Genomic DNA, 15584 nt, shown 5'->3' with positions numbered 1-15584 from the left:
TGCCTCAACCAAGGGGATTGGGGCGATTCTCTCCCAAATAATAAACGGGGAAGAAAAAGTTATAGCATATGCTTCCCGTACCCTTACACCTGGAGAAAGTAATTATTCGGCGACACAACTTGAATTATTATCGATTATCCACCATTTAGAAAAATTTAAACATTACTTGGTAGGAAGAAAATTTAAACTACGTTCCGATCATAAAAGTCTTCAGTACCTACAGACTTTCAAAAAGCCAACGGGAATACTCGCGAGATGGATTCTGAAAATTCAGGATTTAGATTATGAATTTGAACATCTTAAGGGAAAACAGAACTCCCCATGTGATTGTCTAAGTAGATTTCCAGATAATACCCCAGTAGAGAATGAAATGAAGAAGTCAACACAATAAAAGCAAATTATGTTCCAAAAAATAAGGGTTTAAAAATAAAATCGGTTGAGAATAATTCAGTTGAGAAGGAACAGAAAAACAGCCCGCTTTCCTTAAATTCTATGAAAATATATAAAAAAAGACAATACTTGTGCCGCTCTAATAGAATATTTCTTATATGATAAAGAGTTATCTGATGAAATGAAGTCTTTTAAAAAAGAAATTGATAATTATTATTATGATATAGATGAAAAAATACTATGTAGAATAATGACAGATAATAACAGAAGTCAAACTTCCATCGTACCAGTTTTACCCCAAATTTTAGAAAAACCCGCTTTAGAATTTTTTCATTCTGAAGTAGGAGGTCATCTGCGAATAGATAGGACTTTCCATAGATTAAAACAATATTTTTTCGTTACTTCAGCCTTAACGAAGTTAAAGAATTATGTCAATAATTTTGAAACATGTAATTTAAGAAAAAATCCTCAAGTCTACCCTAATCCAGCGATAGGAAGAACGCCCACGGCCCGGTTTCCATTTGATATAGTTTCTTTTGATTTATATGGTACTAGTGGAGGATTACCCACGTCTAACGAAGGACACGCCTGCGTACTGTCAGTAATCGATCATTTTTCCGGTTTCACGTTTGCTAAACCATTAAAAAATCAAAGCGCGTAGGCGACTTCAAAAGCCCTTGTTAAAATATTTCTTAATTTTGGTATTCCTAATACAGTATTAAGCGATAATGGCCTTAATTTCGTATCAAAAGTAACGAAGGATTTAATGTCTTTTCTTCAAATAAATAGATTGTTAATCACCCCCAGGCTAATGGGAAAATCGAAAACAGACACAAACTATTCTCTAATATTCTAAGCATTTATACGAAAGAAAATCGCAGGGATTGGCACGAAACCTTACCTTATTTAACAAATGTAATTAATACAGCTTATTCCCATGTTATACGGGATAACCCATTTTATATATTATTCGGACGAGACTTTAGAATCCCCTATAATGAAATTATAGAGTCGAGACAATACTATAATGATTTTGAAGATTATAAACAGGAATTTATCAATAGGACAAGAAATAGAAAAATCAAAAAGACAGCAAGAGGCCAAAAATATTCCAAATGTTAAAGGTGAAATCAATTTCAAAGTAGGAGATTGCGTTTGCTTAAAAAATTAAAACAAATCGGACGGCAAGAAACTTTCTGATCGATACCTAGGACCCTTAAGAATAATTAAGAGATATGATAATAATGTTACATTTAAACTATTAAAACCAAAAACGGGAAAAACCTACAAAACGCATGTTAGTCGTATAAAAAGGGCAAAATTCACAGAAACATGGACCCCCCAACCTTAAACATCAAATACCTCAGAGGACGAAAATGAACCACCTCGCTCTAGACTAAGTGAGCTTAAACCTTTTGATTTTAAACAAGGATATTTTGAGAATAGTACTGACGAGGAAAAATTTAATGAATTTCTAACAATGACAAATATGGTTACCCCCCAAAAAAGTACCCCCGTCATGCGGAGACGGAAAAAAAGCGACTCATCTTCCAGTGAGGAGTCAGAAGCATTGGACTATACGATTTCTCCAAAATCACAATTTTTTCCAGATAAAATTTCAACCCCTTATCCTCCAAAACGTTTCCCCGACAATTTGGTAAACCCTGTTTCACCGATAGACAGACCTTTATCGTTACACGATAAATTAAATAAGGCTATACAGACTCCTGGGGACATAGAGTCACAAAGGGACAGACAGCCCCAAAAACAAACATTACGAAAAGCAATGGATATTATTAATTACCCAATTAAGACTAGACAGAGTACATTAATACTAATCCATTTACTGATGAACACCAGTATCACGATATAACCGTTTCAAAGGCAAAACCAAAGGATTGGGTATCTTGGAAGGAAACCTTAATGCAATCAGTCCCCCATCCCCCGGAAGATATGGCTTTCAAGCAATGGAGGCACCCCAAGAAGACATCTGAATCCTCCCAAAGCTCCCAAGAATCCTTCATTTCTCCCGAGCCCCGAAATCAACAGGACGAATCAATTAGTAAACCCTCTACTTTGCGAGGAGAAGAAATTTACGAAGGACGAGCAGAATCGACACCTAAATCTCAAACTTCTACTTCAAGAGAACCAGGCAATAAATCCACAAGTACTAATTCCTCAGATACGGACAGTGAATCAGACGCAGATAAGTTCAAGGACTCGGAAGAAATAAGACCACCCAGTGCAACAACCCATGCAAAAAAAGCACAACTGAAGGGTCAAAAATTTCTTAAGAAGCAGTATAAAAAATTTGACTTAATATCACTAGCAGAACTAAAAAAGAAAACCGAGCCTAAAGAAGAACAGATAACAACAAGATCCGGCCGGGTTGTCAAAAAACCAGATAAATTAGATTTTTAATAAGCAATCTATCTGCTTGGGGTAAAATAAAAAAATAGTCATTTTTTCTCGCTAATTGTTAATTGGTTTCGCTAAGAAACCACCCGGTAATAAGATATTTCTAAAGAAGATACTTTTCAGGAAGTCTACCCAATTGAAAATTGAAAAATTGGCCTGCTTATTCAAAAAAAGCGCTCAATATTGTGAGTAGGTCCCAAATTATTTTTTTTAGAATAATCAAAAAAATACTACTAACTTGTTAACATAGTCTACCGCAAAATAATTTCTAAACGCAAAAACTTATTAATACCACTATAACTAACACTTGCCCTACAGGAATCGCTGTCTTCTTATCTAACGTAAAAAATTAAATTATTACAAACCGTCAAGGCTTATAGAGATAACCATAAAATGATAGGTCAATTAAAACTCATTAATAGCCTTTAACAAAAAAATTATTATTAATAAATTACAAATATTCAAGTAACAACAAACGTCCTCGTGAATAGTAGTCAAATCCAAATTTGTACCAATTTACCTTGCAATACCTTTTAATTATCATTCCCACACTCCTTTTTGGCACATTCTTGATTCGCTTCTTACTCTTGAATAAATTTAGTGGCACCCGACAAATTAACTTTTAACAAAAAACGTCTTTAATGCAACTATGACTTGCGTACCTAACAGCCATTTACATTTGGCATCGAGACCAATTTGTTCAAGTAAAATTAGGACTCGTAATTCTACTCGAATAAACCTTTTGAAATTATTGTCGGAGAATTTACCCGACAGAGTAAAAGCAACTTATTATTTACACTAAAAATTCCCTAAAAACCCCATCCAATCCTCCCCATAATATTAAGGTCGCGCTTAAATAAATTTTCAATATCAACTTTCTTAGTTACTAATTCCAGCTTTATTGATTAATTATCTAATTTCCTCCGTAATTATGGCCAAAGCAATTATAGACACAGAATTTATTTCAATTATTCATGCCAAAAAAAAAAAAATAATATATTCGGCCGCAATGTTAGTCCAAGACGAAAATGGTAAAGAAATATACGCAGAAAGCTGGTTACCTAAATCATGATTTGACAAAATTTAAACCTCACACGTATAAATTTGGGGTAAAATTAGCAAAAAGCCCAAAATATCGACCCGCAAGAGGGGAAGTAAAAAACAAATATTCGAACAAAAGCAAAAAAGGGAAGATCTTAACAAGTTTACAATTAACAATAAGAAAATTACAGAAAAAATTTAATATCTGCTACTGGTTTTGCAAAAGCCCAACCCAAACAGACCTCCTTTTAATTGATAAATGTAAAAACCCAAAAATATGCTTTAAGATCGAAGAAAATATAAATTGTACTAAGTACGAAGGGGTACATCATCCATTAGAGGAAAACAGGCACTACGCAAAGTTTTTATATGACCTAAGCGCACAAGAATATGCCTTAAAGGGCAATGAAATTTTCTTGAAACGAAAAAAATCTAAACAATCAAAAAAGGACGCATACAAAAACGTGTTGCCTTCCAAAAAATTTTAAATTCTAAAGTACAAAATATTTTTTTAGATCCGTAAGCAGAAGGAAACCAAATCAGGTCAAAATCCACTCAACTAACCGCTTATACTAACCGAGGAAATGTCGTATAAAAGAACCTTATACAGTACAGGTCCTAATGTTCTAAGACCCCTAGAATTCGTCCAAAACCACATACCCTCAAGACGAGACTTTTGGCTTCCAAATAAAACCCTCTAACGAACTTTAAATAACAATGAAGCGTTAAAAAAAACCTTGTAAAAAAATGCCTTTTGTTCTGTGTGATGTGGGCTTATCAATACTTCAAGTTATCTAGTACTTTTTTGAAAACGCACAATACCAAAAAAGCTGGCTTTTAAGACAACTTTTGTTCCAGGCTGAAAAATTATACAACCTAACGAATCTAATAATTATTATGTTTAAACATAATGATTAATACTCATTTATAAGAAAGACTTATATAATCTATACTTTGAAAACTTCTACTGAACCTTATCTGTTTAGGCTAAATCAAGGGTCCCAGATTAAATTTTACTGCATTGACCGTCCAGTTAAAGCTTTGGATATGCCTACAAGCGCGTCAATTGGGGAGTAAAAGAGGGAAGACTTGCTTCCATATACTCCCTTTGAAAAATACCTTCTTCGGTATTTTCACTGACCCCCTCCCCAATGTTTTAAAAGAGCTGACCCACCTGTATGGCTGTTCATCTTGACGGGGAGGAAGGCGTAGACCCGTGATAACAAAAAACAGATTAATGCATTAGTCTTCAATAGCTAATAGTCTTGAAAGGTACTTGAATAGTAAGAAATGCGAGAAAAAATCTCATCAGAATGAAGACCGAAAATTGATTAAAACTTATTATAGGAATAAAATAAAAATATTAACAAAAAAAAAAAAACACTTATCTTAAACCTAGGCCCGATTATTTTTTTTGCGATTCAAATCAGAAGTCCCCAGATAAAGAGCAAGGTCTCAATTTTATGGAATAATATAATTAAAAAGGACGCAAGTCTGTCAAAAACAATAATTAAACAAACTTCCTTCCGTATTACATAGAAAATGATTCATCTAAAAAATAACAACGAAGTTGAATCCAATATCTAAGCAAGCTTGGCAAAAGCACAAAACAATGTAAGCAAAAATTATAAATATGATCAAAGTTAATCCTTTTTAACTTTAACTATATTTCACGTGCATAATCTTAAGCAAATAAATTAACCATAGTTCCTGCATACCCTAAATAAAAAAAAAATAACAGATAAATAAATAAATTTAACAATTCTTGCGATAAACAGTAAAATAAAATATTCCTAATTATTTCAGAATCCAAAAACACCTATAAATATGAGCAAAATAGCCACTTTTAGAACAAGCTGGAATGTCATGACGTAAATAAATATAACCTTCCACAAACCCCCCCCACGAGATAATTCAACTTAACTTAAAGAACTAAATTCTACTTTATGGCGAGATAATAAAGGGTAAAATTAAAAAACAAAAATTTAAATTAGAATAAGGATTAAAACTTACGCTAAGTCATATCTAAGATTTCTTTAGATTCATCTAAAGAATCTAAGATTCATATCTAAGACTTTCATCTGATAATTAAACGTGACCATCCAAAATATTTATATATACAGTCAAGGATTAAAATCCACTTTTCTTATATAAGTCATTGCCAACGAGAGAAAAAAACCCGGAAGACTAGTCACATCCATACTTATCTGTAACATGGCATCCGCGTAATTAACAAAAAAAACTTGAATAATGTTCAACAGACTAGGTAATTGCGTTAGGAAAGTGTTGAATTTAAAAAAAAGGGAATAGTTGTGGGAAAAGTCAAAGTCATGGCCAATTGTAGAAAAAAGCCAAGACAGATTGTCCAGGTTAATTTTACCCCTTTGATGGCCGTTGTTACTGTCTCCCATTTATGCTCCGTGCAAACGTGTCCCTTCACAATGCCGAACTAGAGTCGTACCGGTTGGAGGTTCTCCCTGGGGAACAATCGCAGGTTGACTACAAGTTGACTTGCATGAAAATTCTACCTAATGGAAAAATGCATTTTTTTTTCTTTGTTCAATCAAATCGAAAATGACACCCTTACCTATTTCTTGACTAACCTAAAATTTTTTATAGGGGAAAACTTAATGAGAACAAGTATTTTATGTGCCGTTCACAAAAGCGCCGCAATCCGATGCACTGTGTCCCGTAAAAGACAAGCTTAAAGGAAAAATACTTAATGCGCCGCTACGCGCTGCGCTATGTGCCGCATAAGATTAAAATTAGATGCGCTGCAAAAAAAGAAAAAAGAAGAAGATTTTTTTAATAAATTTGTTTTTACAAAACTACACTATGCGCTGAAAAACTGTGAATACAGTAATAAAGTAATTTAATTTCCTTTTAACCTAAACAAATTAATACCATAATGTTTCTCAATAATCTTCGACGGAGTAGATATTACCCCGTGATAGCTGACCTCATTAGCAAGTCTTATTAAAGAAAACAAAAATTCTCCTTAAAATTAAAGGCCAAAAATTATTTTTAAGAAACCTAAATGAAACAAAAATGCTATTATTTTAAACTATAGGCTATAATGAACAACATGCTTAATATACATCTATGTATGCTTATTGGTATATATATATAATTTTTCTTCGCCTACAAAATTTTAGAAGCCAGAATAGTTTATATAACTCTTCGTCTAACACTCGGTTTGGAAAGTGTGATTTATAACAAATATTTTTTTGAAAGCAAAAGGAAAAGAGGTGAAAGTTTAAAAAAAAATTGAAATTTTTTCTAATGATTTAACTCTTCTTAAATTATTAGGATATAGTCACTCCTCAATTATGAGACAATGTAAGACCATAAATATAAAGAAACTAATAACCTACGACTTATCATTTAAACTATGCTAAAATTCGACCGAATTTAAATTAGTGGTTAAATTTTTTTTTAATTTTACCAATTAGGCTACTTAATTTTGAGCTGGAAGGAGTTAAAAATACAAAAGAACGCTAACTTATCGGAGGTAACATTATACCTCAATATGACACGCTCAGCCAATAGTGCTAATTATTTCCCAAAGTGCATACCAAGAAAGCTGTGATCTTTGAGATAAAGTTACTAGGCCTTATAATCCTATTGTGTAATAACAAACCCTCGTTTTAAGCTTTAGACTATATTAATCCATCTGTAATTGGATTTAAACTAAATTCAAATTTAAACCAAAAATAAAAAATTTTGGTAACAAAATAGGGCAATAAATTTCTACTCCATAAGAAATTAGTATCTTAAGCTTTAGGCCAGATGCAACTATGCATCTGAAAATATTGCCTACCGCCCTGTAACCAACAAGGCTATATATATGAAAATAATAAAGGTTTGGCACAAAGCACGGATCATATTTATACTAATCACTGAAATAACTTTTCTAGAAATAGGTTGATAACAATATTGATGACCCTGTGTATCCATTCCAACACGCTTAACTTTTGGCCTCCATTTACCAGTAGAACCAGAAGTTGCTAACCTATTCTTATATTATACTAAGCTTAAAGTACATATTACCGAAATTAATGAACAATTGTTTGCTGTCGTTAAAATCCCGTTAATTAATCAACAGTCCATATATGATCTATACAAAATATCTACTTTTCCCATTAATATTGAAACCAACTCCTTCATGAGCATTACGCCTGAAGCAGAATATATGCTAATTGATCAAGACAGAAGAAAATATGCACTAGCTAATGCACAGGATTTAAAAGAATGCGTCTCATTTAAAAATTTAGTCTGCCAACTAACGCTACCTATATATAATGTAAAAATCGGATCATGCATGTTAGATCTCTTCCTAAAGGAATCACAACAACAAGATATTCCTAACTCATGTGATACTTTAGTAGGAAATACAAAAAGAGAAATCTTCATTAATTTACGAAATGACTTATGGCTGTTTACAGTACCCAAAAAGACAGTAGGAACTCTATCCTGCTACAACAATACAGAAAAGATTGACCCCAGTTATCGAAATAAAATACTATTACAGGACGTTGGAACAATAACAATAAAACAAGGTTGCCGCCTCGTGACAAAGAAAACAACTGTACAAACACCTTTGATCACAACTAGCACAAATGTTATGAGCCCAAAAATAATAAATTTCCAAGGAATAAATTTGTCTTATACAATACCGAACATGAACAACGAAGATTCAAAAATATCAATATGGCCCAAGATAGAAAAAATTAGGGTACTATGCAGTTATCAAAAATAAAAGAGGCATTAGACCAACAAATACCGTTGTTCACGACCGAAGACCAAAGATTAAAGTACGTGGAAAGTCAATATGGATTATTCTCACCAAATTCGTTGCACAATATAATAATCACAATATTTATGGTATTTCTTATATCGCTAACAATAAGAGCACTACTCACAGTAAACTATGGAAAGCTCTTGAGACGAAAAAAGATACAAAACGATGCAATTGATGCACAAGAAATGCATCAATTGAACCCTACAGCTCCTGATGATATTTAAGCCATTATAAAGGGAGGATATAACACTACAGGAAAATCGAGGTCTTTTTCCCGTATATTCATATATCCCGTCCCTACCTTAATAAATATTGTTGGTGTAATCCAGCTAAAAAGCTAAGATACCATTTAATTGTATTTCTTTTTGGCACAATTACATGAAAAATATAAATATTTGGCAGAAAATTTTTATGTAAAATTTAGACCTCTGACAAGTATAAGTCACTTGTTCCTTTTTAATATAAACAAGAGAATGGAGGTTGTCTCTTGAAATTTTCGATATTGTGTTCTTAAACTGAATATTCCTAATACATGGCAATAGAAAGGCTATGACGCTATAAAAAGACGTTAATTTTCTACTAAGTCTTGCGTTGGGAGTATAAAGAATTAGAAATATACAAAAAAAAACTCCAAATTAATCATGTGCATAATTGTCACTTTTAAACAGTATTACTTGTTTAATCATATAATCATATATTTATCATATACTCAATCATCTTTGAAACAAGTGCAATTAAATGTCACAATAATTAATGTTATTTACAAGGTTCTATACCATCGCTTTCATAATTATATACTATCATTGTTATTCTGTTTAACAACCATATGATTCTGCCTAGAAATTTTTTATTACAGGATTTGGCATACCCTTGACATTGGCCGACGATACGTCACGGTCAAAAACTAGAAAACACCTATCATGATTCATCAACAGCCGAAGAATGCCCGAAAACACCTGATTCAACCAGAGAGCTATCACCCACATGACACCTCAAATAGCGCCATCTATCGTACTACAATCATTTTCATATTTCTGACTGAACACCGTAGACTAGAGAAGACGTAACATCCAGCCAGCGGGTACAACCACAAAATACCCACGAAGACACCATAGATGATAACCTAATTGAACATGGAGACCCAATATCAGCAACGTCACAGACCTAGATGAAGGTTTAGAACAAAACATTCTAATTCCTAATTTTATAAACTTTGGAATCAACTACAAAGTAAGGCTTTAAATACTACTTCAGATGAATGAATTAAAGACAATAAGAATAACGCTTAAAATGCAGAAGAGAGCGAGAACGGGACGGAAGAGCCGTAGTACCGGCGGTACTTTTGTACTTAAACTGCTGGGGATAGGTGTTCGAAGTCCTGCGCTTCCCATTTTGTAAAAGCGTAAAAACAAGACAGACCTTACAATTGCTAAATTTTTAAGCAACAAAAACATTTAAGGGTGATAAATTAAAGAAGCCAATGGAACATTATATTAGTTCAATCAGTAAATAGGGCAAGGACACGAGAATTGTGATTGGTGTGAAAATAATATTCCAAAATAATAAGTGAACAATTAAAAGTGCCAAATAGTGAATCAATAGTTTAAATTGAATAAAAGTACAAGTGGTAATTTTTTTTATATAATGTTGCATATTTTACACTTTATTGTAAGAATACCTGGGATCAATTGAAAACTAAATAAATGCAAAAAAATTCAAATAAAAGACAAACAATTGGAATCGGGTATTCACGTATAAACCTTATTCATGTCAAGTGATGTATTAATGTAATTCAAGTGTAAGGTGTAGGTTCAATACAAGGTGTAGGAATATATACGTTTTCTTTCAATAATCAGTTTTTTGAGGTGAGAGAATTAAAATAAAAATATTTTGACAATAAGAAACTTTAAGAAAGATAAAATTTAAGGACAGGGAATGTTCTGATTGACGAGGGCGTCAATCTACAGCGGGATAGGGAATATGTGATATATGGACCAGCAGCCCCCCCCCTGCCCCTTACAGAACTCAAAACCAAATCTCTCATTCGTTCACTTTAGTAGATTTTAAAATAAAATCTCTTATACATCTAAAGATTTTAAAAGTGTAAATTCATCATCTCATAGGATTTGTGCTTGTTGGCACAAGTTATACAGCAAGCAAAAAAATGATACTTTTTACCTTTGGTATAAGTCTTACAGCAAGCAAAAAATGATACTTTTTAGACTACCAAAATTGGATTCAAACTTTTGATTAAAGCCAATTAGAAACCAGATTTCTATTTCTGGTCTGGTCAACAAACTGGAGGTGAAAACCCTCGTTGTAATAAATCTTTGTAAGGAGGTTAGGCCATATGTTGTATAATTAAATGAAGAGTTGTATTGCAACATTTCTGAGGTCAGTCTACCCAGTGCTTAATTTAGAAATCCGGGTTGATTCTGGATATATAAGGTAGACCAAAAGCTAGGAGTATTATTCAGTATTAATTCAGTCTTTATTCTGTACTCAGTCTTTGATGCGCATTTATACTGCTATCTCTCATTGAAGTCATTTTACCTGAAGTGGTATATGAAGTAAGAAAATACAATTATTGTCAATAATTGTGTTTGTCTTTGAGTCAAGGTACCAGGTACAGTTCCTATTGTCTACTGGATCGTTCCCAAGGGAATCTGCCCAACTCGGGAGACCTGAACATCATGATAATGATTTTGTCTCCATAGTTATAGAGACTTGTCAATAGAACCCTCTCAGTCTATGTCCCTTAACTATAAAGCTCCCATGTTATAAATCAACTTAACTTTATAAGAAACCCTACAATTAAAATAACTTTGCCCCCCCCCCCGTAACACTTAGTCAATTATACTGCTATTTCAGCTTATTTGCATTGTGATGTTAACAATGGGTTTGTAGCTTTAATGTGATGATTGCTTGAAGACAGGTTTATCACCCTATTTAGGGTAGATCAATTTTACTTGAAAGAAAATCACATGGTAAAATTCTAGTTGATTGACTTCTTGCTATCTCAGAAACAGGTTATGTTAGGAAAATGAAACTTTCAGGGATGCATCTACAGGCTAAAGTATGTCCTGGCAAGGTATTTTGAAGTATATACATCTACTCCTTCTCTCTCTAGAGGGTCCTGACCTTTGATGACCTTCAAAATATGTGTTATAAAAGTGAAATCTTGCAAAATAGACCTTCTGCTTGAATTAAGTACAACAAAATTGTTTTCAGCTTCACAACTTTGCTCAATCCAAATTTATAAGGTTTTAAAGATATGCCAATACATTTCCTAGACTTAAAAAAAAACAAAACACTGATATGGCTCAGAATTCTACTCATAACAGGAATTGCATTTTCAGAACTAAAGGCAGAGAAAAAGCAACGGGTAACTAAAAATTAAGATCATATGTTGTTTTGTCAATATTTCAATTTTGACAAACCTGTTAAAATTGTCAAGCCTGTCATGTAGGCAAATTTCAGGGCTCTCTAGAGGGAAGAGTGGAGGTGGGTACTCTAGAATTCCTTCCCAGGATATACTTTAGTCCGTAGAGCCACCCCTGAAAATTTCATTTTCCTAACCTTACCCCTCTCTGAGATAACAAGAAGTCTCTCAACTAGAATATTAACAATCACTTTATTAAACAACTATCAAAAAACTGCTGATCAGCTATCACTCTGCTTAGAGATAATTCTTTAGCAGGGCATGAGAAATTTTATATTTTCTCTTTGTTTAAAACAGCTTAATTCTTTTGCTTCAAGAATAACAAAACAAGAAGTCAATGATCAATGTATTTAGCAGTTATCATAAAATTAAAGCTCTATGATCACTGAGCAAGGTGAAGATCTACATCCTTGATGATAATAATCTGAAAGCTGCTGATCACAAATGATTATTTTTTTAACTGAAATATTCTTAGCCACATACATTGGAAGTTTTTTTTATCACACATTTCTGGAATTTGAAATCTCTCTGGAAACAGATCTTTCTTCCTTATGCTTTGGATATGGATCGCCACTATCTTTCTTTAGTTTCTTCTGAAAAACCTAAGATAAATCCTGCAATTTCGTAGAATTTTTCCGTGGGGTTTTTATGTCATAACCCTGCGATAATTACATATGAAATTCTAGACCGGACTGAGAATTCTTCGAAGAATTCCAGACGGATGCAAAATTAATTCTGCATGCTTGAGCTTTCGGACACACACATAAAATGCTTGGATTAGTCAGATAAGTAATCGGACAAGTAAAAGAACACGAGATTGGTTTTACTTTTTGGCAACACTGCTGTGACCTTGACGGTGCGTTTGTTTACTTGTCCAATGGGATTTTTACTAATCTAGGTTTAACCCCTAAAAGATAGCAACAAATACTTGTCTGGCCACGTGTCACTTTAAAACGGCAAGATTAATTGCGAATAATAACAACATTGGTTCACCCTTCAATCCCACCAGAAGCAAAAATACAGGAACCAATTAACAAGGAAGTTGTCTTACTGAGAGAAAAAATAGACCAACTAACCACAGTAGTGTCATCATTGTGCTCACTGATTGCTTCCAGTGTAAAGTTAAGCAAAAGCTCGAAGTCAGAGGTACAGAAGATCCTGTCTTCACTGAAGAAATCTGAATCCTTTGTTTCTGGAAATAACTTTAGAAAATCATTCGTCTGGCTTTTTTAGTGCTCCAAATAATGTGGGTCTCCCCCAAGGAGGGGTACTAAGTCCTTTATTGTTTTTAGTATATTGTCACGATATAAACTTAGATACGATACTGGGTTGTAAACTATACTTATATGCTGATGACATTGCAGTAGCTGCATCCTCTCGAGATAGGGGATGCCTTAAGGCTTCAGTCCAAAAAGCCCTGTATTACTTAGAAAATTGGACAATGGAAAACTACATGTCATTTTCAACAGAGAAGTCAGTAAGTGTTCTTTTCTCAAGGAAAAATCGAACAAATGTTCAACCCCCCATTGTGTCTTTAGCAGGAGTGGACATCCAACATGCAGAGAAATTTTGCTATCTAGGAGTCTTACTGGATTCAAAGTTGCTATGGACTAACCACATCGACTATCTTGTTGGTAACCTGAGAAGTAGGGCAAACTTTCTCAATGCAATCTGCCTCTCTAAAAGAGGAGCCCCATATTCTTGTGTTTCAAAACTAATTGGAGCAACAATTACCAGCAAACTGGACTATGGTAGCATGTTCTATAGGGAAGCAACTAAGCACAACCTCCAGAAACTTGATTCAGCTTTTAATCAAGTTCTCCGACGAGCTCTAGGCTGCTTAAAAACCACCCCCACCCCAGCCCTCTACTGTGAGCTTGGCGTCACATCACTTCAGAGGAGAAGAAATAATCTTCAAGCCCGTTACTTTCTAAAAAAAATGGGATCAACAAATCATATTGTTTATAAAGAATGCATTGCTACATGGAATCAAGATCTCCAGTTTAGACCAAGGTTTTCCCCTACAGTCTATAAATATTCTTGTCTGATGAGTAATGCTGGCCTTCCAGGCCTAGTTCCAACCCCAAATATAGATGACCTTTCCTCACGCTTCAACGGACTAGATAATGTAATTAATTTAGCTCTAGATAATAGAATTAATGATTCAGGAACAATAATTTTAAAATTAGAGTGGTATAGGCTGACTCTGCAATGCACTGACTTTACTCACATATATACTGACGGATCTAAGTCGGAAATGGGTGTAGGCTGCGCTTTTGTAGTCCCGTCAACAGGTACTTCTTGCGGATTTAAGCTACCTGACAAGCTTACTGTTTTTTCTGCAGAAATGATTGCTATTTATCAAGCACTTCTTTATATTAAGTCAAACGGTATAGTTGGTAGCTTTTTGATTTTTTCTGATTCTCTATCTGTATTAAATTACTTAGCTATGAAACGAAATGATGCCAAAGAAACTGCTGCACAAATTGAAAAAATAGTTGATGACCTTCTAATACATGGTTATGATCTACAATTTACATGGGTCCCAGCACATGCAGGTATTCCTGGGAACGAGTCAGCTGACAAAATGGCAAAATGGGCTTGCAGAAATGGTGAATTGTTGGATGTAAACTTGTCCCTGAGTGAATATATTCAGGGTTATGAGGCCAAATCCGCAATTGATGAGAAAGCTGATTTCACAAGAAAGTCCACTAATACAATCTTGGATCTATATGATTTTAAGCCTCCTCCATTGGACCTAATTCACAGTGAGAGGAAAATTGCCAAAACAATATTTCGAATCAGATCTGGCCATGCTAAAGTGAATTCTGTTCTCTTTAAATGGAATTTGGTTGACTCCCCAAATTGCATTGTATGTAATGTATATGAAGATGTCCGCCATGTTATAATGTCGTGTAAAAAGTATTATATCCAGCGTGAAATATTAAAAAGAAAAGTTCTAAAGCTCTTTGGTGCCTTTACTTTCCGTGCGGTGGTGGGTCATTCATTCGCCCCTCCGTGGGCTCGTAGGGTGTCTGTTTCTGCACTGGGTTGTTTTATTAGAACTTCAAGTTTATTCGATGTGCTTTAACAGTCTTGGGTCATGTTGTATCAAGTCAAATGTTTATTAATGTATTCAATATATTGTATAAGTTTAATGTGTTTCCCACGAAATTTAATGTAAATTGTAATTTACGGCTGTAAATACTATAGAATTAATTAGGGTGGTCTGACGTAGGTGGCTATACTAGTGGAAAAAATGGTTTGCCACCAATAAAGAATCTGCAAATAACGATTCTAAGTGATTCACTAATCTGAAAGTAGTCATCGTTTCTTAAAAATTCTCCATACACATTGTCTGGACAAGATTGATACGTACGTGACGGAGCTGGTTCATGCTCCAAAAATGTTGGAATCAACAACAACAACAACATTGGTCACGTGTAATTATTGTTTTAATGCTATGTGAAGTTCTGACAAGGAAGAGGCTGG

At 33.8% G+C, this 15584-nt stretch overlaps 1 protein-coding gene across 1 annotated transcript; it reads left to right on the top strand.

The window, feature by feature from the left end:
- The first annotated feature begins 13533 nt into the window (after nt 1–13533).
- On the top strand, nt 13534–15183 carry LOC136042019 (uncharacterized). Its single transcript, XM_065726867.1, has one exon. It carries the CDS (start codon nt 13534–13536, stop codon nt 15181–15183), a length of 1650 nt encoding a protein of 549 aa, XP_065582939.1.
- The last annotated feature ends 401 nt before the right edge of the window (nt 15184–15584 follow it).

This window comes from Artemia franciscana, unplaced genomic scaffold, assembly GCF_032884065.1.
Source record: "Artemia franciscana unplaced genomic scaffold, ASM3288406v1 PGA_scaffold_56, whole genome shotgun sequence".
Taxonomy (NCBI): Eukaryota; Metazoa; Arthropoda; class Branchiopoda; order Anostraca; family Artemiidae; genus Artemia; species Artemia franciscana.
Note: the sequence above shows the minus strand (reverse complement) of the source record. Positions and strands in the feature narration are given on the sequence as shown.